Source organism: Prionailurus bengalensis, chromosome C1 (genome assembly GCF_016509475.1).
Source record: "Prionailurus bengalensis isolate Pbe53 chromosome C1, Fcat_Pben_1.1_paternal_pri, whole genome shotgun sequence".
Taxonomy (NCBI): Eukaryota; Metazoa; Chordata; class Mammalia; order Carnivora; family Felidae; genus Prionailurus; species Prionailurus bengalensis.
The window spans coordinates 118,963,343-118,988,794 of NC_057345.1; the positions used below are offsets into that span (position 1 = coordinate 118,963,343).

At 36.1% G+C, this 25,452-nt stretch overlaps 1 protein-coding gene across 1 annotated transcript in view; it reads right to left on the minus strand.

Moving 5' to 3' along the window:
• PTPN4 (protein tyrosine phosphatase non-receptor type 4) overlaps positions 1–25,452 on the minus strand; it is a 226,616-nt gene that overhangs the window by 106,002 nt on the left and 95,162 nt on the right. Inside the window, 5 exon segments of the mRNA XM_043576571.1 lie at positions 8,447–8,567; positions 8,932–8,984; positions 9,235–9,279; positions 13,322–13,400; positions 13,499–13,541. Coding sequence (XP_043432506.1) covers positions 8,447–8,567; positions 8,932–8,984; positions 9,235–9,279; positions 13,322–13,400; positions 13,499–13,541 — 341 coding nt within the window.

Sequence of the window (25,452 nt, forward strand, 5' to 3'; positions counted from 1 at the left end):
GCATTCTAGTTAAATCTTTTATAACACATCATGCATGACTACTCCTCTTAGTTGTATACAGTAATATCTAACTTATCTGGAAAGTAAATTTTCATTAACACAAATCATTATTTTGTAGAATATTTCATATTCCAGAAATACAAGAATGCACTAGGGGATGTGGAGAAAAGGAACCCTTGTGCACTGTTGGTGAGAATGTAAACTGATGCAGCCATTACGGTAAACAGTACGGCGATTCCTCAAAAAATTAAAAATATAAATACCACATTAAAGGGGTCTCTTTGAGTAGGGGAAAAAAACACCAAAAGCAACAAAGTCTAGAAAGAAACAGAGAACGTCAACATCACCAGAAACACTAACTTTACAAGTAACACAATGGCACCAAATCTATCAATATCTATCAATAATCACTCTGAATGTAAATGGACTAAATGTCCCAATCTATCAACATAGGGTATCAGAATGGATGAAAAACAATATCCATCTATATGCCGCCTATAAGAGACACATTTTAGAGCTAAGACACCTGCAGATCGAAAAGTGAGGGGATGGAGAACCATCAATCATACTAATGGACGTCAAAAGAAAGCCAGGGTAGCCATACTTATATTATAATATATTATTTTTAATATAATTTTAATTATATTAATTTTAATCTAAGTATATATAACAAAAGTATACTTAATATAATATATTTTATAATTATATATCATGTCTAATATAATATATATTAGTTATAATATATATTTTATTATTTTGAGAGAGAGAGAGAGTGCACGCACGTGTGCGCATGAGCAGGGGACAGAAGCAGAGGGAGAGAAAGAGAATCTTATGCAGGTTTCACGCCAAGCACAGATCCCAATGTGGGGCTTGATGCCATGACTGGGAGATCATGACCTGAGTCAAAATCAAGACTCGGACACTTAACCAACTGAGCCACCCAGGCACCCTGTGACAAATGAGATTTTAAACTGAAGACTGTAACAAGAGATGAAGAAGGGCATTACATCATAATGAAGGGGTCTCTCCATCAAGAAGAACAATTGTAAAAATTTATGCCCCCAACTTGAGAGCCCCCAAATATGTAAATCAATTAATCACAAACATAAAGAAACTCACTGATAATAATACAATAATAGTATGGGCCTTCAATACCCCACTTACAACAATGGACAGATCATCTAAGCAGAAAATCAACAATAAAACAATGTCTTTAAATGACACACTGGACCAGATGGACTTAACAGATATATTCAGAACATTTCATCCTAAAGCAGAATAAACATTTTTTTTCAAGTGTATATGGAACATTCTCCAGAATAGATTATGTACTGGGTCACAAATCAGCCCTCAACAAGTACAGAGAGACTGAGATCATACCATGCACATTTTGAAATACAATGCTATGAAACTGGAAGTCAACCACAGGAAAAAATTGGGAAAGAACACAAATACATGAAGTTTAAAGAAGTTCTCACTAAAGAATGAATGGGCTGGGGCACCTGGGTGGCTCAGTGAGTTGGGCATCCAACTTCAGCTCAACTCATGATCTTGTGGTTGGCTTGTGGGTTCAAGCCCCACATCAGGCTCTGTGCTGACAGCTCAGAACCTGGAGCCTGCTTCGGCTTCTGTGTCCTTCTCTCTCTCTGACCCTCCCTGACTCATGCTCTGTCTCTCTCTCTCAAGAATAAATAAATTTTTTAAAAAATTTAATAAAAAAAAGAATGAATGGGTTAACCAGGAAATTAAAGAAGAAGAAAAAAAAAAACTACGTGGAAGCAAATGAAAATGAAAACTTGACAGTCCAAAACCTTTGGGATGTAGCAGAGATTGCAATACAAATCTACCTCAAGAAGCAAGAAAATTCTCAAATATACAACCTAACCTTACACCTAAAAGAACTAGGAAAGAAACAGCAAATAAAGCCTAAACCCAGCAGAAAAGAAATAATAAAGATGAGAGCAGAAATAAATGACACACAAACAAACAACAACAAAAAAAAACCAGTATAACAAATCAAAGAAACTAAGAGCTGATTCTTTGAAAGAATTACTAAAATTGATAAACACCTAGCTAGACTTATCAGAAAGAAAAGGACTCAAATAAATAAAATCATGAAAGAGATCACGACTAACGCCCCAGAAATACAAACAATTATAAGAGAATATCATGCAAAATGATATGCTAGAGAGCCTGGGTGGCTCAGTTGGTTAAGCATCCAACTCTTGATTTCAGCTCAGGTCATGATCTCACTCACAATCGTGAAATCAAGCCTGGCATCCTGTTCCATGGTGAGCATGCAGCATGTTTGGGATTCTCTCAAGTGCCCTCTCTCTGCCCCTCTCCCATTTGCTTTCTATCTCTCAAAATAAATAAACACACATTAAAAAAAAAAAAGTATGTGCCAACAAACTGGGAAATCTGGAAGAAATGAACAAATTCCTAGAAACATTCAAACTACCAAAACTGAGTCAGGAAGAAATAGAAAATATGAACACACCCATAAGCAGCAAAGAACTTGGATCAGTAATCAGAATTCTCCCAACAAACAAAAGTCCAGGGCCAGGTGGCTTCCCAGGGGAATTTTAACAGATATCTGAAGAAGAGTTAATACCCAGTTTTCTCAAATTTTCCCAAAAACATAGAAATGGAAAGAAAATTTCCAAACTCATTCGATGAGGCCAACATTACCTTGATTCTAAAACCGGACAAAGATCCAACTGAAAAGGAGAATTACAGGCCAATATCCCTGATGAACATGAATGCAAAAATTCTCAAAAAGAAACTAACAAATCAAATCCCACAGTACCTTAAAAGACTTATTCACCACAATCAAGGGGGATTTATGCCTGGGCTATAGGGGTGGTTCAATATTCACATATCAATCAACATGATACATCACATTAAAAAAGAAAGAATAAGAACCACATTATCTTCTCAATAGATGCAGAAAAACCATTTGACAAAATACAGCATTCATTTTTGATAAAAATCGTCAACAAAATAGATACAGATGGAACATACCTCAACATCATAAAGGCCATGTATGAAAGACCCACAGCTAATATCATCCTCAATGGGGGAAAAACAGAGCTTTTCCTCTATGGTCAGAAACAAAACAGGATGTCCACTCTCACCATTACTATTTAACATGCTACTGGAAGTCTGGGCCTCAGCAATCAGACAACAAAAAGAAATAAAAGGCATCCAAATTGGCAAGGAAAAAGTCAAAATTTCACTATTTGCAAACAACATGATACTCTATGTAGAAAACCTGAAAAGACACCAAAAAAACTACCAGAACTAATACATGAATTCAGCAAAGTTGCAGGATATAAAATCAACATAGAGAAACTGGTTGCCATTTCTATACATCAATAATGAAGCAGTAGAAAAGGAAATCAAGGAATTGATCCTATTTACAATTGTAACAAAAAGTGTAAGATACCTAGGAATAAATGTAACCAAATTGGTAAAAGATCTCTACTCTGAAAACTATAGAACACTTATGAAAGAAATAGAAAAGGACACAAAGAAATGGAAAACCATTCCATGCTGATGGACTGGAAGAACACTGTTCAAATGTCTATACTAACCAAAGCAATCTACACATTTAATGCAATCCCTACCAAAATACCACCAGCATTTTTCACAGAGCTAGAACAAATAATCCCAAAATTTGTATGGAACCACGAAAGACCGTAAATAGTCAAAGTAATCCTGAAAAAGAAAAGCAAAGCTGGAGGTATCATGATTCTGGACTTCAAGCTATATTACTAAGCTATAGTCATCAAGACAGTTAAGGTACTGGCACACAGACAGACACATAGATCAATGGAACAGAAGACCCAGATATCGACCCACAACTATACTGCCAACTAATCTTCAACAAACTAGGAAAGAATATCCAATCTTCAACAAATAGTATTGGGAAAACAGAACAGCAACATGCAGAACAATGAACCTGGACCACTTTCTTACACCATACACAAAAATAAATTCAAAATGGATGAAACACCTAAATGTGTGACAGGAAACCATCTAAATCTTGTAGGAGCAAAGGGGGCAGCAACCTCTTTGACCTCAGCCATAGCAACTTCTTATTAAAACACATTGCTAGAGGCAAAGGAAAAAGCAAAAATGAAGTATTGGGGCTTCATCAAGATAAAAATCTTCTGCACAGCAAAGGAAACAATCAACAAAACTAAAAGGGAACCAACAGAATGGGAAAAGATGTTTGCAAATGACATATTTGAAAAAGGGTTAGTATCCAAAATCTATAAAGAACTTATCAAACTCAACACCCAAAAACAAGTGATCCAGTTAAAGAAATGGGCAGAAGACATCAATAGATATTTTTCCAAAGAAGACATCCACCAGATGGCTAACAGACACATGAAAAGATGCTCAACATCACTCATCATCAGGGAAATACAAATCAAAACCACAATGAGATACTGCCTCACACCTGTCAGAATGGCTAAAATTAACAACACAAGAAGCAACAGGTGTTGGCGAGGATGTGGAGAAAGGGGAATCCCTTGCACTGTTTGTGGGAATGCAAACTGGTACAGCCACTGTGGAAAACAGTATGCAGGTTCCTCAAAAAGTTACAAATAGAACTACCCTATGACCCAGGATTACACTACCAGGCATTTACCCAATGAATTAAAAACAAAAACAAAAACAGATTCGAAAGGATGCCTGCACCCCAATGTTTACGGCAGCAACAGCTGAACTATGGAGAGCCCCAGTGTCCATCAATAGATGAGTGGAAAAAGATGTGGTATATACATATAATGGAATATTACTCAGATATCAAAAAGAGTGAACATTTTCCATTTACAACGACATGGATTGGAGCTAGCCATGCTAAGCAAAATAAGTCAGTCAGAAAAAAACAAATACCAAATGATTTCACTTATATGTGGAATTAAAAAAACAAAGCAGATAATGTATGGGAAGGGGTGAAGAGAGAGAGAGAGAGAGAGAGAGAGAGAAAGAAACAAACCATAAGAGACACTTAATAGGGAACAAACTGAGGGTTGATAGAGGGGAGGTGGGTGGGGGATGGGCTAGAGGGGTGATGGGTATCAAGGAGGGCACCTGTTATGATGAGCACTGAGTGTTGTATCTAAGTGATGAATCAATGAATTCTACTCCTGAAACCAATATTGTACTGTATGCTAACTAAAATTTAAAAAGAATAAAAATACCATGTGAGAAATGAATGAGAGAATGAATAAGTAATTAAATAAAAAGTACCATATGATCCAGTAATTCCACTACTGGGTATTCATCCCCCAAAAATGAAAACACTAATTTAAAAAGATATATGGCCCCCTATGTTTACTGCAGCATTAATTACAAGAGCCAAGATATGGAACCATGCCAGTGTCCATTAATAGATGAATGGATAAAGATGTGGTGTGTACATATACAATGGCGCATTATTCAGCCATAAAAAAGAATAAGATCTTACCATCTGTGACAAAATGGATAGATCTAGAAGATATTATGCTAAGTGAAATAAGTCACACTAAGAAAGAATAATTTCACTTACATGTGGTATCTAAAAAATGAATAAACAAAAGCAGAAACAGACACATAAATATAGAAAACAAACTCATGGATGCCAGAGGGGAGGGCTGTGGGGGGGTGGGCAAAATGGGTGAAGGAGAATAGGATATACAGGCTTCCAATGACAGAATGAGCTGGTACAGCATAGAGAATACAGTCAATGGTATTGTATTAGTGTATGATGACAGATGGTAGCTACATTTTTGAGTGTAGCATAAGGAATAGGCTTATCAAATTACTACAGTCAATACCTGAAACTAAAATAACTGTGTGGCAGCTGTATTGAAAACAAAACAAAACAAAAACACAGGTTTTAAAAGTTCCTCGGTGTTCTTATGTCTGACAAAGTCATTTATTCCCTGACAAAATGTGAAAGAAGTGATTTTCAAAATTTGGTCCATATACTGTATCTGTGTTTAATCCATAGTTGCTTCTAAAACATGGAAGTTTTGAGACAATCTCCCGAGCAGTGCTTCTCAGATATGGTGTACAGACAGGTGGTGATTCATAACAAGTACAGAAACTGACAGTGTCAGTCTTTTATATTTTATAGCACTTTGACAGAGCAATTACATGTATGTGGAATCTAAGGTCTTGTCATTTTTATGTCTCTGTTTCTCCATTTTACTTTTCTAGTAATTTAATTTTATTATTTTTTCAGAAGTTTCATTCCATGACAAACGGGGAAAAAAACTGGTCTCATCAGTTTCAGAAATACAATTGTATACAATTGGATATAAAATGGTAAGGTCCTAAACTATTTATATTTAAGCAATGTCCCAGGTGATTCTTATGAACACAGCAACGCAGTGTTCTTATGAACACTCGGCAAAGCCATTAGAAGTAGATTTACTCCTGCATTATATATATTTCTAAAAATCTTAGTTATCTGATATTATCTGACTATAGCAGAGCAAAAGCAGCAAACTACAAAGGCAAAAAATATCAATCTTTCACTCACTAATGATACCAGAAAAGGAAGCCAACAGCCTACCAATGCATGATCATAAAAATGAGATTCCTAAAAAAAGCACATATACCTCAATTTTCTATAAAATTCAATTAAGTTAAACAAATACTCTATCTCCCCACCCCAATCCCCACTTCTCAAACTGGATGATTCTATTTTTCTTGTTTAAAGATCTGAGGAATCATTTCTCTAAACCAAATACAAATACATAATCAATATCTTGTCAAATGTACAAGCTTTTTCCTTACAGAAGAGACTTTATTGGCAAATTTTTAAAAAATCTGGTTTATCTTCAAATCCTTGACCGGATATGCTATGTGTAGAACTTTTACTACAAATGGCACTTACTGTTAGACCAAAATAGCCCCTTCATCTCATTAGGCCAGTTTATTAAAATTCTCATTTTATTAGTCTTATTTTAGATCAGAGGTCAGCAAACTTTTATTGAAAAGAGATAGTAAATACTTTAGGCTTTTAGATCACGTGGTCTCTGCTGCAACCACTCAACTCTGCTGTTACATGAAAGCGGCCACAGACATGAAAACGCATAAGGGAATCTGTGTTCCAGTAAATGTTCATTTATGGATACTGAATTGGGATTTCTGAAAATTTTACATGCTACAAAATGTTATTTTTCTTTTTATGTTTTTCTCAACCGTTTAAAACGTACAGATCACTCTTAGCCCGTGGGCCATACAAAAATAGGCAGTACGCCAGTTTGTAAACCTGTGTTAGGTACATGGGCCATAACCAAATGAAAGGAAGTTCCCTTAAATTAAGAGCCAATATTTCTTCAGTGTTTACTATGTACTAGGCACTATTCTGAGTACTTTGTATATATGAACTAATGTAAGCCTTACATTAACTCCAGAGGTAGACACTTTTATTATCTCCAATTTACATAGAAGCAGAGAAGCAGAGATATAAAGCAATTTGGTCAAGATTATTGATCATTAAGTTGTCTTTTTTTTTTTTAAGTTTATTTTATTTATTGTGAGAGACAGAGAGAGGAAGAGACAGAGGAAGAGAGAGAGGGAGAGAGAATCCCAAAGAAGCTCCATGCTGTTAGCGCAGAGCCCGATAACGGGCTTGACCTAAGGAACTGTGCGATAACGACCTGAGCCAAAACTGAGTCTGGATGCTTAACTGACTGAGCCATTTGGGCACCCCAAAAGTTGTCGCATCCAGAATTCCAGACCAGGCAGTCTGGCTCTCTAGTTCAAACTCTTAGCCAATACGTAGCACTGCCTTAGTTTCTCCGTGAGTATTCTGAATTGCATGTTAAAGCAAAAGCAAACTCTGAACCAATAAACAATATTATTTTCTATTCAAAGCAATGTATCTCTTCTTGAAACAAATTATGTCACAGAAAATTAACACTCACAAAATATCAAAGTTGAATACTGTTATGAATGAAAAAGTGCTACTTTTTTAAAAAAGGACTTTTAAAAACATTATTTTAGTATTACATAAAGTTCCTTTTTTCCTTTTGGTTCACTGCAAAACAAATGATTCCTTTCACATAGCTAAAAACTAAGAAAGAATTGCTGAGTAGATTGATCTGTAACAGTTGATCTGTGAAGATACCATTAATATTCTAAAATTCCTTCTTAAAGAACTGTCAACTTTATATAATAGTAAACTTCTGTTTACCTATAGTTTTATGGTTCTTAGTAGAAATGAAAAAAAAACCTTACGTAGTCTATGAAATTAGTAATGATTTTTTAGTATAGATAACCCACATTTCCTTACATCAATCACACTATTTTACATAACAGTAACTGTTCTATATTAAATAAACACAACACTCACATTAGAAATAATTTAAAACATTTCTCTAGAAAACATGCCATTAAGAAGTTTATGAAATAAGTGTAAAAGTAAATAAATTCTTACGTATGTTGCTGATGTAATTTTGCAATTTCTTTTTCAAAATCTTGAGGTTGATTAGGAATGAAAGAATAATCTGAGAGGTAGCCTGGCAAGTTCTCTGACTGATTGTAGTCTCCAAGTTCAGCTATTATATGGAAGGAAAATATTCACAATTTAATAAACACATTTTGTAATTCTGATAGCTAAATAAGAAATGTCATGAATTCCATTATATTTCTGGAAGTAAAGTATTTGTTTTTACTGCTAGCTACCATGTAAGCAAATTATGACACTACACTTAACATTTCTAGGTCTCAAACAACTTCAGAAAAACTTTTTAGGAAACAAACTCATTGCTAACTAGTTGGATATTTCATTACATTTTCTTTGCAATCACTTTTTCTGTATAATAATGTATGTCTAAAGAACTCATACATTAAAGGTAATGTACTATCAACACAGACCATGCAATCACATACTCCATGACCCAAAAGTGGGCTGACACTTACACTGAACAGCAAATGAAGCCAAAAGGGCAGCAGTATTATAAGGACAGGGCAATCTAATAAAACAAAATAGAAAACACATACCCCATGGTTAAACACAATAATTTCAAAAGCACTGTAATTTATATTATACTATTCCATGTGACTTACTTTTTAATTGTTAAGTAATGATCTTATCTGATGAAAAAAACTGATGCTACATGCAACCATTTTCAATAATTTGTTTGCGATGATCATGAATTACTTAAATAATACAGAACTGAAAGTACTTTTAAAGCCCATTACTAAAAACTTAAAATAGCCCACCTTCCAGTAAGAATGTCTTGTTTAATTTGCAAAAAATACTGGTACCTTAAAGAGAGAGAGAGAGAGAGAGACAGCATTTAGCATTTACTGGAATTATAACATTTCAGGATTAAAAACTGTATACTTACATTAACCAATATAAGTATATTTGAAATATTTACATATTTGCTTTTATAATCTACATATTAGCACACATAGATATATTTTTAAGTAAGATTTCATATTTCATGAATTCCAATCATTAAAATTCTTTGGCAGACAAAATTCTGTACTTCAAATATCTTGTTTCCACTAGCTTCTATTATAAAATTTCTCAACATCTTTAAGAGTTACATGACCAAGGGAGATTAAGGAGAATACTCTAAGATTGGTGTTTGTAGAAATTAGAACTGTGAAACACAGAAAAGTTGAGTCAGAGACATCAGAGAGCTGACAGCAGCAATGCACTAGGAATCAACTGGAGAAAACCATCCTTTCTGCTGAGACAGAAAGCCAGAGGCAAAGACATGCCTATGATCATCTTATCATTATGCTGCCCCCTGCTGGAAGCTGCTAATTGTAGAAAAACACCTTTCTATTTTCATTTGAGTTAAGAAAGCTCTTTTTGATGAGGAAAAAAAAACAAAAACAAACACCAAGACCCCTTCTCTACCATTAGAATGGCCAAGTAAGCAAATTCCTTTAACACCAAGAAAATACAAGATTTCTATAAAAAAGAATGCTGAGGTTCCTTACAAGATGGCACTGTCCTCTTGTAAGTCCCAGCTAATGGGTAAGTCATTCCCTAATGCTTGCAGCAAACAAGTCACCTGTGCTGCAGAACACTGGCAGAAGACCAAATTTTGTGGCTTTAAATAGGAAATTTTAAGACTTTTATTTCATCCCACTGAAAAAAGTAAAAACACCCCCAAAATAAAAAATCATTAACAATTTTAGTTGTCTGACTAAAATTATGAAAGCGTACATGACAATATTTAAATTACTAAATAATTTAATTAAGGATTTCAGAGAATCAGATATTCACTATAGAAAAATTTTTTTAAAAAGCTGATACAAATATCCTGACTGTATATATTAAAGAAGTATGTAAACTCCCTGTGAGAATACATAATGTATAATATTGTAAATATTATCTACTTATTCAATCTAAGACAAGATATTTCTATCTAGTTTACCTGGTTTCATAATTAAAAGTTCCTGGTGGGAAACAATCTTATAGTTAAGTTTAAAAAGGCATGTATATCCTTGACAAAATATTATAATCTTACACAAATAATACCTATGCCTGCCGAATTTCATTTATATACCAACCAGTAACAACTGATAGAGTGGAAACCAGAATTCAAGTCATAAGCTAAACCAGCCTGTGTTCTTTAGAAAATTACTTAAAATTTGGCTGACCCTTAGTTTCTATATTTGTAAAAAGGAAGTAATATCACTTGTATCCCAGGGGCCCTAAATCAGGTGACAAAAACCCAATTTTTACAATTAAGACTTTTAAGAGAGATTAATAATGCTTGAGGTAAATACAGAAATAAAATGTTTAATCTCTAAAAATAATATAACTTTTCTAACCCAGACAATAACCAATACCATAAACACTTATCATGTATCGAGTACACCTAGACACTAAAAAGGTACCAAAAAGAACTGTCATTTGTACCCTCATGACTCCTGAGAAAACTCCAATTCTAAGGATGCCAGCACCTGCTAACACCAAATGACTGTAGTTTGATGGAAGCTCTATAGGGCCCACTCTTTCCTACCACTGATCTAAAATGGAATCTCAAGGTAAGGGGGTGTAGCAGATTTCCTGTTTTGTGGGTTTAAACTAGTCCTTAAAATTTAGCAACTGTGGCTGAAGGTGTCATATTACTAATCATGACCACTGCATTAAGGTTGCCTAAGCACTAAAGTTTTAAAGGAGTATTTCTTAAACCTGCTGCACATTAGAATCACCTGGGAAGCTTGTAATGCCTGTGCACAGGTCCCATCTGAGACTGAATTGAATCAGAATATCTAGGAGGTATGTCCAAGGCATCAGCATGTTTTAAAGCTCCCCTAAGTGATTCTAAGTTGTAGTCGGGGTAGAGATTCACTAATGTACACTATGGTAATATAATAAAAACTAGGTACTTAACTCATTTTTACCAAACAGCACCAGATATAAGACTCTAGGACATTCTATCATAAAGGATTTTTGAATGAATACATTATTTCTAGTGAAAACAAAGAATCTTCTTGACAACAGACTGAGCACAAATTAATCTCTTGACTACTACCAAACTTGGCTTTACTTTCTTCTACTTCAGGAAGATATTTTGACTTATCAATGAGATACATTTATTCCTTATGCTTTCAACACAGGTTTTAAAAGAATCAACACATTCAAGCTCCATTAAGAAATTCAAAAACATTCTTTTGAGTGAAGCAAATTAATGAATAGGGTTATAATTGACAGTATTTTAAGTGTTATGCTAACAAACTTCATGAATGTTAAACACATTAGAAATCCAACTTTAAATAATTGGTCTTTTAATTGCAAATATTTCTTATACGTTTAAAAATCTGATTACATAAAACATGTATTATAAAATACTTTTGCTATTTTATTTCAGGTTATATTTACCAGCAAATAGTAAAATGCACTTAAAAATGTTTTATACTTCACAATTTTCATTAATTCAAAGTAGTTTCCTTGAAGTTAATCCAAAATTAGAGAAATTTTTATACTAAGAATTATTAAGATAAAGGATTTTGTTATTTTAATTATTTAACAACAACAACAAAACATGACTAAGAACTATAATATTTAATTGAAGGTTATTCATATAACACAACTTTGCATTTCAAGACAAATTAGCTTGGAAATACTATTAGTTTCAAAGGATAGGACTGCCTAACCCAGGGGCTACACTCCTAAATTCTGTTATAAAGAGCTTCACACCTGGCCCCCAACAAACACCCAGAAAAGGATTCTTAAGAAGGTCAACCTAACTTTTCTCACCTGGTCTGCAGAAAACCCTACTGTATAAACACCTGAGGATTGGCAGATATAGGTAAGTATCTTTAATTTATTCTTTTGTTTCACCACAGCACCACAGAATTCTAAACAATGACCAATATATTAACATGTCACAACCTATCTACACATAGCTTTAGACACACATTGTTAATTTGGCACTTATCCTTTAGAGTAATTTTGAATACAAGCACTGACCTATATTCTTCTATTTAAGATTTTTATGGAAGGTATCATATGTTAATTTTTAGTCTTAAAAAAAAAAACCTGATTACTAATTGTCTTACAAGCAGTAAACAAAGTTATTATTCAGGAACAGATATCATACTGTAATTATTTCTACCTTAAACAGTTCACCTAACATTCATACACTCAAATGCTCATCTGGGTCATTTTTGTGTATACTTTGTCCCTTAGAAGTGACAACAAAATTAGACTGTAACTTAAGATCAGACTTAAAATGGCCAATAAAGTGGGCACTTAAAGACATGAATGTATTAGAGCATTCTCTGCCAACATTCTTTATAAAAAGGTACCTGCTCACGTGAAACGAATGTAACACCATATGTCAATTATACTTTTAAGGAAAATGGTAGGGGTGGGGGGAGGGAAGGTACCTATTGACCATTACTCCTGCACATAATGGTTATATATTTTCTAAATTCTGTGTTCGCCTCAATGGAAATACAAAAATATACATAGAATATTCTTTTACATGAAATAAAAGGCACAATTCTCACAATGCAGCATCACTTGGATACAATTGCAGTATCATCTAATTACCTCAATTAGTTACAGAAGTGCTTCCGAGCCATTTTTTAAAAAAGGAAAAATCTAATTTTATATGGCTCAGGAGGCTGCCTGTGGTTGGATGGGGTGGTCCTGGGATCCCAATCTCCTAAAGCCCTCCCAGCCATGCAAGAAGGCAGGAAACGATTATCATGAAAGCTCTATACCCTATTCTGTGTGATGGCTGGGAAGCTCAGAAGTACACTATGATAATCTATTTTTGCCTAAATAATTTCAAAATTTCATAATAGTTTTGACAATGCTCCATAAACCCACCTTGTGTATTCTTCTTGTAACTTGTTGGGGTCACTTACAAAAAATTTGACTCTAAAGTTCAAACTGTAAGGAGATCCTCCTAGAAGTAATAAAAGCAGTTCTAATCAATTAGATTATATCAATCCTTTATCTTTATAAAGTATACTTGCAAAACATCAAGTAAATATGTATGCTCACTCTTTAGCTGCTTCCTTATAGGTTTGTTTGGATCCAACCACCTCTGAAAAATAAACAAATAAGACTGATTTCTTTTTCCCTTGAGGAACTAATACATCAATTGTTGCAATTCTGTAACATTTGAAGATCATTCCTAAAAACTGCATTTTGAAAAAGGTCTAGGAAAAATACTCAATTTATAGATATTCATATCAAGTATAACAAAATTAATACTAGAAAGTACTGAGCGTATTTGTGGTAGCTCTAAATTTTTCATTAGAATTTTCCATCAAAGTATACAGTGTCCAACATAACCTCTATTCCAAAACTAAAAATAATCACAGCAATCTGAAGTGATTTCTGTTAATTTAACTGTATTATGTAACAGTGTGGCAAGTTTTTAAAATTCTTGGTATCTTTCATAAAAATATAGTTGGCCTTATAATCTCATTCAAACAAAATCTAACTACACACCATGAAAATATACTCTTAAGGAAAATTTTTTTAACTTATACCTTATTCCTTAAAAAATACAACTATCTCCTCCCCCCACCCACCAAAACAAAACATAACAAAACACCCTCCACACTAATTTTGTAAGAGACAGTGTTTAGTTTGGGGAATGACTGATTTTTGGGTGTGAGAATTTTAAGTAGCCTCAACACTTCCGAATGCCAGTTAAGCTCTAGTTCAGGAAAACTATAACTGAATTCAGAAAATATTTCAACTGCCAACATATTTCATTAAAAAAAATTAAAGAACCCAAAATGAGTAACAGATGTGGCAGTATTTTCAAAGCACTACACAAATATCAGCTTACATCATTATGTATAAACCATACTCCACCACCCATACTTGATTCCATGCAGAACACATAGAGATTTTAATAACAAATAGCTGACATTAATTCGTAAACCTTCCCCTTCCACAATCCACAACATCCAACACATCAAATCCAGTTGATTCTACCTTCTTCCTATACCTAGAATTTAACAGTTCTTCTCCATCCATTCTGCCACCATCTTATATCTGGGATAGCTCTGGCCATAGCCTCGTAATTGTTATCTCTGCTTCTTTTCTTACCAAGTTCTTCATTCTCCATCTGGAAGCAAGTGTAGGCTTTTGAAATATGTCACTTCTTTCCTTAATAGCTCTTGGCATTTTCTCATGCAAAGTTCAAAGTCCTTACTAGGGCTTGCATGATCACTTCTTACCTCAGTTTACTAAGCTCCAGCCATAACGGCTTCCTGTCTGTTTCTCACAGATGCTATCTTAGGGTCTTTGATTAGAAGCTCCCTTATGCACACCATGTTCTTCTCTAACTTTCCCATATCTTACTCCTTCCATTACCTGTTAAGTCTCAGCTTAAACACCACCTCCTCAGAAAGGCCTTCATTGATCACCCTAACAAGAGTATGTCATGAAGGTGGCTCGGTAGGTTGAGCATCTGACTCTTGATTTTGGCTCAGGTCATGGTCCCAGGGTAATGGGATCGAGCCTCACATTGGGGTCTGTGGTAAGCGTGGAACCTGCTTAAGATTCTCTCTCTCTACCTCTGCCCCTCTCCCCTGCTTGTACTCTTTCATATAGATATATATATACACATATATATATGAAAATATATATATGAATATATATATTTACATACATATACATATATATAATTTATATATATATGAAGTATGTCACAAATCTTCTATGTCCTTAGTTATCTTCTGTAAATAGGCAAGGAATATTATTTTCCTTCACATTTTCTTTTTTTTTTTTTTTTAATTTTTTTTAACATTTATTTTTGAGATAGAGAGAGAGAGAGACAGAGCATGAATGGGGGAGGGTCAGAGAGAGGGAGACACAGAATCCGAAACAGGCTCCAGGCTCTGAGCTGTCAGCACAGAGCCTGACGCGGGGCTCGAACTCACAAACCACGAGATCATGACCTGGGCCGAAGTCGGCTGCCCAACCGACTGAGCCACCCAGGCGCCCCGACATTTTCTTAATTGTAACGTTTGCTTTGCCTTTTTATTGCCTAGCTCCTCCATTAGATTATCAACTCCATGAGGTAAGGGATAAAATCTGATTCATTCAAAGCTGAACAGTCAGCACCTAGGCACAGGGCTTGGCATATATGTATTTTAAAAAAATGTAGAAAAGGACTTAATAAACCTGCTGAGTGGCTCAACGGTTGACACAGGGTGTGTCTGTGGGGTGTGGGGGGGGGGTTGTTTCTGCGCCAGCAATCAGCTGTTTTTCACCCCTAGGTAACACATTTGTTTCCCCTGCAGATCTACCCATTTATCCATTTTCCATCCCATCTATCTTCTAGTGATTTCATTCTACATATTTTTTAGAAAAAGTCATAACTTACATTCATTTTAATGCTTGTCTAAAGTCAAAATTTGGGCTCAGGTTATCTATTCAAAGCCTGCCTTCCACATTCAGTTCTCCTTTAAAATATTCTAAAATAGTATCAGAGATACAAACACATTTACATACACAAATAGATACATTCAGCTGACAAAGCTGAGGAGTACAATAATACATACTGGGAAAAATTTTTTTTAATTTCAGAGACACAGAGAGAGAGAGAGCATGCACAAATGAGTGGGTGAAAAGGGGAGAGGAAGAGGGAGAATCCAAAGCGGCTCCACGTTCAGCGTGGAGCCCGATGAGGGGCTCAATCCCACGGCCCTCGGATTATGACCTGAGTCGAAATCAAGAGTTGGACACTCAACCTACTGAGCCACTTGGGCATCTCTAAATACTGGAAAATTTAACAGACCTCATCAATGATGTCAATGAGACAGGACTTCAATTCTTGGCTTAAGCCACGAAAAGGGAACAATTATATAATGAGCACTCCTGGACAGTGTTCCTAGTAAAAATACATCATAAGTCAAAAGAAAAACAAAGTGGGAAAAGAGACAACATATAAAAAAGTTCTACAAATCAGTAAGAAAAAGACCAACACTAATAGAAATATGGGTAATGGGTAAGAATAGAAATTCACAGGAAATTTAAATGACATTTAAGTTATGAAAAGATATTCAATCTCGATCATAATTAGAGAAATATAAAAGTCATTTATATCAGCTTTTCATTTTTCATCAATAACACATTGGCAAAGATTAAAACTTTTAATGCTGTACCACAATGGCAAGAATGTGGAAAACAGGCACATATACATAGCTCGTGAGAATAAAAATTATGCCATCTCAATGTAGGACAATTTGGAAATATTTATCAAAATATAAAATGTAAATGACCACAGACCCAGCATTATTTTATATAGCATTATTTACGGAGATATATTTTACACAATATAAAATTCACCATTTTAAAGTGTATGCTTCAATGTACTTGAGTATATTCACTATGTTATGTAACTATCAATACTAAATAATGTCAGAATACTTGCATCACCCCAAAAAGAAATCCCATACCTAGTAACAGTCCATTTCAGTGGCCCCCTGGCAACTGTTATTCTACTTATGATTACTATGGATTTTACAATTTTGGATATCTCCTATGAATGCAATCATACAACAGATGGTTGTTTGTGCCTAGCTTCTTTCACTTAGTATAATGTTTTCGAGGTTCATCCATGTTGTGGCATTTAACAGTACCACATTCTATTTTATAGCTAACATTTAGGTTGTTTTTATCTTTTGGCTTTCATGAATAACAATACTATTAACATCTGTGTAAAAGTTTTCTGTCAACATGTGACTCAGTTCTCTCAAAGGTGTGTCTAAGATTGGTATTGTTTGGTCATATGATAACTCTGTATTTAACTTTTTAAGGAATTACCAAATTTTTTTCCATATTACATTTCTACCATCTATGTAAAAAAAAAGGGTTCCAATTTTTTTGTATCCTCATCAGTACTTGCTATTGTCTCTTTAATTATACCCATCCTACTAGGTGTGAAGTGGTATGTCATTCCTTTGATAAATTATATTCTATTGTATGGATATACAACTTGGTTTATTTGTTCATCAGAGGGTGGACATGAGTGCTTCCCCTATCTATTATGAATAATGCTACTATGAACAGCTGAGTAGTAACTTTTGTGTGTGGACATGTTTTCATGTTTGAGTAAATACTGGGAGTGGAATTGCTTACAGTACCTTTTTGCATTATGTCCTGAAAACAAGTATTGTAAGCTCTCTAATTTTCCTGCATAAATGGGCATTGAGAGTATATCACTATTTTTAGTCATGCACCATAATCTATGCCCAAAATCATTACACCAATTGAATTACAATGCTATATCTGAGATAAGAGTCTTCATTGTTTAAAATGCAATATATATGAATTTAAAATGTGGTATCTTACTAGAAATGATTAATACCTACCAAGTGTTAATAGCTAATAAGGAAGTTCTGGTTCAAGATGGCAACCTAGGTGAATCCTACTAAACTCACCTACCCCCATGGACACACTGAATCTAAAAGCTACATACAGAACTATTTCCTCTGGAAAAAACCCCAGAACTAGATGAGTGACTTCCTCTCATCGAGTGAAGGAGAAAAAACGCACAAAGTGGGAAAGACAAGACAAGACACAATCTCACCATAAAACCCAACCCCAGCATGGTAACCCACTCAGGAGGGAACTCACAACCCCGAGCCTCTCCCTGAAGAGCAAAGAGTTTGAACTGCACATCTGGTGCCTCAACCTTTAAAACCTGCACCTGACAGAAGAGACCCCAAAATCCCTAGCTTTGAAAGTCAACTAGAGCCTGTGACCACAAGACTCCCAAGACTAGAGTAAACTGAGAAACAGTTCTTAAAGAGTTAGTGCAAACTCACCCAACCCAGGGCAGAGCAGAGCCAACTGAAAAGTGCCCAGACTTTATGTGAGAGACAGACTTACTTGCTTATCTTAAAGCATGGGCCTAAGGGGAAGACACCTCATTTAACATACGTCGAGGGGGCCCTAGTGAAACACTCCCAAGATACGGAGGCCAGCAGGCACCATCTTTGCACGCTCCCTCTGCCTCACTCCAGGTCACTGGTATCTCTTGGAAAGAAGCTTATATATTCCTTGTTTGGCACCCTGATTTTTTCAACTGCTGCCTAGGAGACACCTCTAGATTGTTCAGCTCTGGTGACCAACGGGGCTGAAGTCTGCAGGTCCCACGGGACTCTTCTAACAAACGGAGAAAGGGTTCTAAACCAGCTACTCCCCGCAGGGCACAGCAAAAAGGCAACAGACTGAGGCACTCAGTCTTTCTGTCAAGGAGGCCTATTTGCTTCTCTTATAGCTGTGGCCAGAGTAGCAGGCTTCCAATTAAATGCTCATCTAAGACTCAACTGTAATCCTCTCAAGAGACCTCAGAGGGCAGGTACTATCTCCAAGTACTCCCTCTGCTATGCTCCAGAGCACAGTGCCTCCCAGAGGAGAGCTTGTACATATGTCTGGTGCTCTAGTTTTTATGTCTGCTGTCCAGGGAATATCCCTTGATCATCTGGTTCTGTTGCCCAGCATGGCTTGTGTCATGGGTCCAAAGGGACTAATAACAAATGAAGAAACCATGCTTGGTTGGCCACCATTCTCCAGGGCAGAATGCAGAGACACAAGAATGAAACACACCCTAGTCTTTAGGTGAAAGAGGCCTATTTCCTTGTGTAAAAGATCTGGCCTGAGGGGCAGGCTTCCAGTTTGGCACACATATCAGAATTTACTTAGGCACTCTCCGAAAGGAGGCTGGTGGGTGCCATCTTTGTACTCTCCTTGTCCGCCCAGGTTGTTGGTATCTCTGAGAAAGGAGGTTGTGTCTGGTGCCCTGGATTTTGTGTCTGCTGTCCAGAGGACACACTCTTTGATGGTTTGACTCTAATGGCAAGCAGGGCTTATGTTCACAGGTTCAAGGGGACAGCAGCAAACGAAGAATTTACAGTTCTTACCTAATTATCACCCCAGGGTTCAGCATGCAGGGGCCAGACAAAAATGCCCATCTCCCAGTATTCCCCTAAAAGATGTATATTTGCATACTTTAAAAACTGCTGTCTGAGCGTCTGGCTTCCAGTTGCCCTGAATCTAGATGCTGACCAAGATCCTCCCCTTTGAGACACCGGCAGGTCTTGGCACATCTTTAAGTACTGGGAGCCACTAAAAATAAATTAGCTACTTGGGAAATCCTGAAAGGTTCCAGGGATAACCAAGAGCTACGGAGGGCAAGGGTGAATGATAAGGTTCAACACAAGGCCATTCCTTCACGACTAGGAGAGGTGGCTGTTTAATCTAATGCATAGAAACCAACACAGTAAGTAAAGCAATATGAGAAAAAAGAGGAATATGTTCCAAATAAAAGAACAAGAGAAAATATCAGAAAAAGACCTTAATGAAATGAATATAAGTGATTTACCTAATAAAGAATTCAAAATATTAGTCATAAAGATGCTCACTGAGCTCAGAAGAACTGATGAACACTGTGAGAATTTCAACAGAGATAGAAAATATAAGAGAGTATCAAAAAGAAGTCACAGGATTGAATGAAGAACACAGTAGCTGAACTGAAACATACATTAGAAGGGTTTAACAGCAGACTAGATGAAGGAGAGGAAAGGTGAGTGAACTCAAAGATAAGATAGTAGAACTAACCCAAGCAGCAAAAAGAAAAAACAATGAAAATAAGTAAAGATAGCCTAAGAGACTCAAGGGACAAGATCAAGCAGATCAATATTCACAGCATAGGGCTCCCAGGAGTAGAAGAGACAGAAAGGGGCAGAAAACTTATTTCAAGAAATAAAGGTTCAAAGCTCTCCTAACATGGGGAAGGAAACTGATATCCAGATCTAAGAAACTCAGAGTTCCAAATAAAAGGAACCCAAAGAGACCCACTCTAAGACACATTATAATTAGTGTCAAAATTAGAAGACAAGGAGACCATCTTAAAGGCAGCAAGAAGAAAACAACTTCTTACATACAAGGGAACTCCCATAAGATTGTCATCAGATTTTTCAGCAGAAACGTTGCAGGCCAGAAGACCATGGCATGACATATTCAAAGTGCTGAAAGAAACAAAAAACCTGCCAACCAAGAATACTCTATATGGCAGAACTGACCTTCACAACTGAAGGAGCATTCAAGAGTTTTCCAGACAAGCCAAAGCTAAAGGAGTTCATCACCACTGGACAAGCCTTAAAATAAATGTTAAAGGTACTTCTTTAAACTGAAATGAAAAGGTGCAAATTAGTAACAGAAAGACATAAAAGTATACATTTCACTGGTAAAAGTAAATATATAGTAAAATTCAGAATAATCTAAGTGTTGTAAAGGTGCTAGGTTAATCATGTATTAAGCTAGTATGAAGGTTAAAAGATAAAACTAACAGTAATAACTATAACCACAATAATTTAATGGATACACAAGGTAAAAAGATGTAAATTATGACATTAAAAAGATAAAATGGGGGTGGGGGTAAAAATGTAGAGGTTTAGGATGTGTTCAAACTTAAGTTGTTGTCAACTTAAGTTGTTATAGGCTGTTGTAAGTTGTTTTATGTAAGCTTCATGGTAACTACAAAGCAAAAACCTACAGTGCATACACAGAAGATAAAGGGGAAAAAATCTAAGCATACCACCATAAAAAATCTTTCAAACTGCCAACAAAGAAAATAAGACCCATCTATATACTACCTATAAGAGACTTGCTTCATATGTAAGGATACATGCAGACCGAAAGTGAAGGGATGGAAAAAAGGTATTCCACACAAGTGGAAACTTAAAGAAAGCTGGGTAGCTTTTTATGTAAGACAAAACAGGGGCACCTGGGTGGCTCAGTCGGTTAAGTGTCTGACTCTTGATTTCAGCTCAGGTCATGATCTCACAGTTAGGGGACCCAACCCTGTGTCTGCACTATACGTGCAGAGCCTACTTGGGATTCTCTCTCCCTCTCTCTCTGTCCCTCCCCTGCTCACACGCTCATTTGCGCGCACGCTCTCTCTCTCTCTCTCTCTCTCTCTCTCTCTCTCTCTCCAAATAAATAAATTAAAAAAGAAAAAGACAAAACAGACCTTAACACAAAGACTACAGTAAGAGACAAAGTTATAATGTAATAACAAATGAGTCAATCCAACCAGAAGATATAAAATTTGTAAATATTTATGCATCTAACATAAGAGCATATAAACACATAATGCAAGTATTAACAGACTTAAAGGAAGAAACAGCAATGATAGGAAAGGACTCTAATATTCCACTTACATCAATGTGGGAGAGTGTGCTGCCAGTAGGGTATCATAGCTACCGAGTCTCCTGGGCAAGGGTGATTTTTTTCATTTTACCGGGTGTCACCAGCCCTCTGGGACACTGACTTGCCTCTCTTCCTTCAAGTACTCACACTTAATGGTAAAGTTAGGAGTAAGCAGTACTAATTACTTACCACATGGCCTGTGGGGAGGGAATGAGCTGACCCACTTGGCTGCTTCTACAGCAGTGTACCTCCTTCCAACAGTCCCCCAAAGTCTCCACAGCCTCCCCACCCCACTCCCCCACCACACCTTGCTCATCACTGAATTAGGCATTCCTCTGAAACTACTTACAGTCATGAACTTTGTGATCTTGGGCAAGTTACTTCACTTCTCCATACCTTCATTTTTTCATATGTTAAGTGGGAATAGTAGTATCCAGGTACATTGTTAGGATTAAATTTGGTAAGATTAAAATACTTAGTGAACAGTGTTTAATATATGTTAGAGTCGGTTAGGCGCCTGACTTCGGCTCAGGTCATGATCTCCAGTTCGTCAGTTTGAGCCCCATGTCTGGCTTTGTGCTGACAGCTCAGAGCCTGGAGCCTGCTTTGGATTCTGCATCTCCCCCTCTCTCTGCCCCTCCCCAGCTCACACTCTGTCTCTATCTCTCTCAAATATATATACACATTAAAAAAAAAAAAACCAACATTAATACATGCTAGAAATGTGCACTCAGTTTGCCATCTTGCTACAGAAACACTGCTTTTTAAAATAGAATGCTTATTTTTAAAGAACATAAATATATGATTTTAAGATGTGTATAAGCTCACCTTTGAGGCAACCCATGGAAAAATGACACACAAAAAAAATAAATGAAATGAAAATGAAAAATGAAATGAAACGAGATTTGGAGAGGGAATCACAAGTAGGATAGCTACTTGAAACTGAGTAACAAAGATATCAGTACCGTTTTTTTTTTTAATGTTTATTTAGTTATTTTGAAAGGGGGGAGAGAGAGAGAGAGAGAGAGAGAGAGAGAGAGAGAGAAAGATAGCGTGTGCAGGGGAGGGGCAGAGAGAGAGGGAGACAGAATCCCAAGCACACTCCAGGCTGTCAGCACAGAGCCCCACCTGGGGTTCAATCTCCCGAACCATGAGATCATGACCTGAGCCGAAATCAAGAAGAATTGGACATTCAACCAACTGAGCCACTCAGGAGCCCCTCCCCTGCTCTGTGACGCCAGGAGGCTCCAATCTCCCAACAGTCTCTAGCTTGCAGCTCTATTTGCCACTGGCCACACTGTAACCAAAGTGGTATATCTAAAATACAAGTCTCATGTAACTTGCATAAAAAAAATCCTTAGGTGAATATAATCTTACAGATTAAAAGGTATTCCATAATCTGCCATACTAGGCAAAATTTTTTTGGTTTTTTTGTTTTGAGGAGGGGAGCAAAGGGAAAGGGAGAGAATCTTAAGCAGGCTCCATGTCCAGCGTGGAGCCCCATGCAGGGTTCAATCTCACCACCGTAAAATCATGACCTGGGCCGAAATCAAGAGTCAGATGCTTAACCAACTGAGCCACTCAGGTGCTCCTACCCAAACTTCATTTTACACCCACATTCTCCTCTTGCTCTGTATTCCACTCATTATTAAAATTTTCTTTCAGTTCCTCAATACAACCTTCCTCATTCTTCATTCTGGAACTTTACACATGACACGGATTCTCTCTGAAACATTTTTCTGCACCCTAAATCTGCCTGTCATTCCCTCCCAAAATGGAACAGGATTAAAAGAGACCAAAACCAAAGACCTAACATTCAGCAGACTACCAAAGAGATTTATGCAACAGACAGTAAAAGCCTGGTTAAGATGTAACAGTAAAACGGATGAATATGACAGATATACTAAGATATATGAAATAAAAACAAGTACTAAAATGTGGCTTGTTGACAGAAGAGTCATCCTCTATGTGGCTTTTCCTGTAGTTTCTCAAACCTGATGAAATAAAATTTAAGAATTCTGAGCATGTAAAAAGAATCTCCAAAAAACAGACCAAATTTATTCCATGTGCATTATTTTTTTTTTACTTCAGTAGTCTTAGTTAGCCTACTGTGTTAGAGCAGTGATTTTCAAAACATGGCTCCATCGACTAGCAGCACTTTTACAGGGGAACTTGTTTGCATTGCAAATTACTGAGCTCCACATCAGAGTTTCTGAATCAGAAACTCTACACATAGGGCCCAGAAATCTGTATTTTAAGCAGCATCCAGGTGATTCTGATGTAAGTTAGGTCTGAAAGCCACAATGTAAGGGAATAAGGAAATAGTACTAAAACAGTAAAATATAACCACAACACGAAGTATCAGAAGGATGAAAGCAAAAATAGAACAAGTCAACAGTAACCGCTAATATACTCTTTGTCCCACTAAGGGTATTGTAATTCACTTTAGGGACAAAACAGCACAAAAAACAAAAGTAAATGTACATGTATAATATAATCAGAGGGTTCTGATGAATATCATACTGATAAAGGCCAATAAGGAAGAGCCACCTTTAAGTACTTATAAAATTAAAGAAATTATGCATAATGAATTATTACCACATTACTCCTTATTTTGCTCACTCAATAAACATTCACTGACTACTACTATTAAACCATACATTATACTAAGAGCTAGAGCTATGACAAATAGGTGTGGTTTTTTTGTGGGTTTTTTTGATGTTTATTTATTTTTGAAAGGCAGAGAGAGACAGAGACAGAGCATGAGCAGGGAGGGGCCGAGAAAGAGGAAGACAGAATCTGAAGCAGGCTCTAGGCCCTGAGCTGTCAGCACAGAGCCTAACGGGGGCTCAAAACCCCTGAACCATGAGATCATGACCTGAGGCGATGTCAGAGGCTTATTAACAAGCTACTGGGCCACCCAGGTGCCCCTACAACAAATAGGTTTTAATGAAAGCAGAAGATATTTTGAAAAGTCAAAGCTTTTCTTTAAGTAATTTTGTTTGTTGCACTGGAACTCTTACCAAGGAAGATTCTAAAGAAAATGAGTCTGTATTTGTTGTGTACATGTCACAATAAAACATTGGGTGTCTATATAATTTATCAATTAAGTCCAATTAAATTAATTTGAATGTCTGTGTGCCTAAGGGAATATTAGCTCCAAAATTCTCTAAAACTATTACACACACACACACACACACACACACACACACAAACACATCCATATATATACAACACACATACATGTACATATATATAAGTATATATAACTAGAAAAACTTAAATAAAAAATCTCAGCTAAGGATTGACAAGGATTAATTCTTTTAGAACATAACCAAATTCCTTTTGATTGCTGTTGGCAATTTTATTGCATGGATACATCCTCTTCTCAACATGTTCATTTTTCTAAATCCTGTGCATCTATATATCATCATCTCTTGAGAAGCAATGTTTTGTGGTAGGTAGAGTACACTATGATTTGGAGTCTAAATGCAAGTTCAAAACCATTATCAGTGACTTAATTATCTATGTCATTAAACAAGTTTTGTAAGCCTCAGTTTTTCATTTAAAAAATGTTAACGATTTGTTTATAAAATTGAGAATTTGGTTTACAAACAAGTCTACAGTACATGTTTCACAAACATTACCCTCTTTTCTCTTTTTCAGAATGGTATGCCTTCTGTCAGTCCATTAATTACCCTCAAAGTATTGATGTGATGTATTTTCATATTGACAATCAGAAAGAGGACACTGCTTACAACATTTGTGCCTCACAG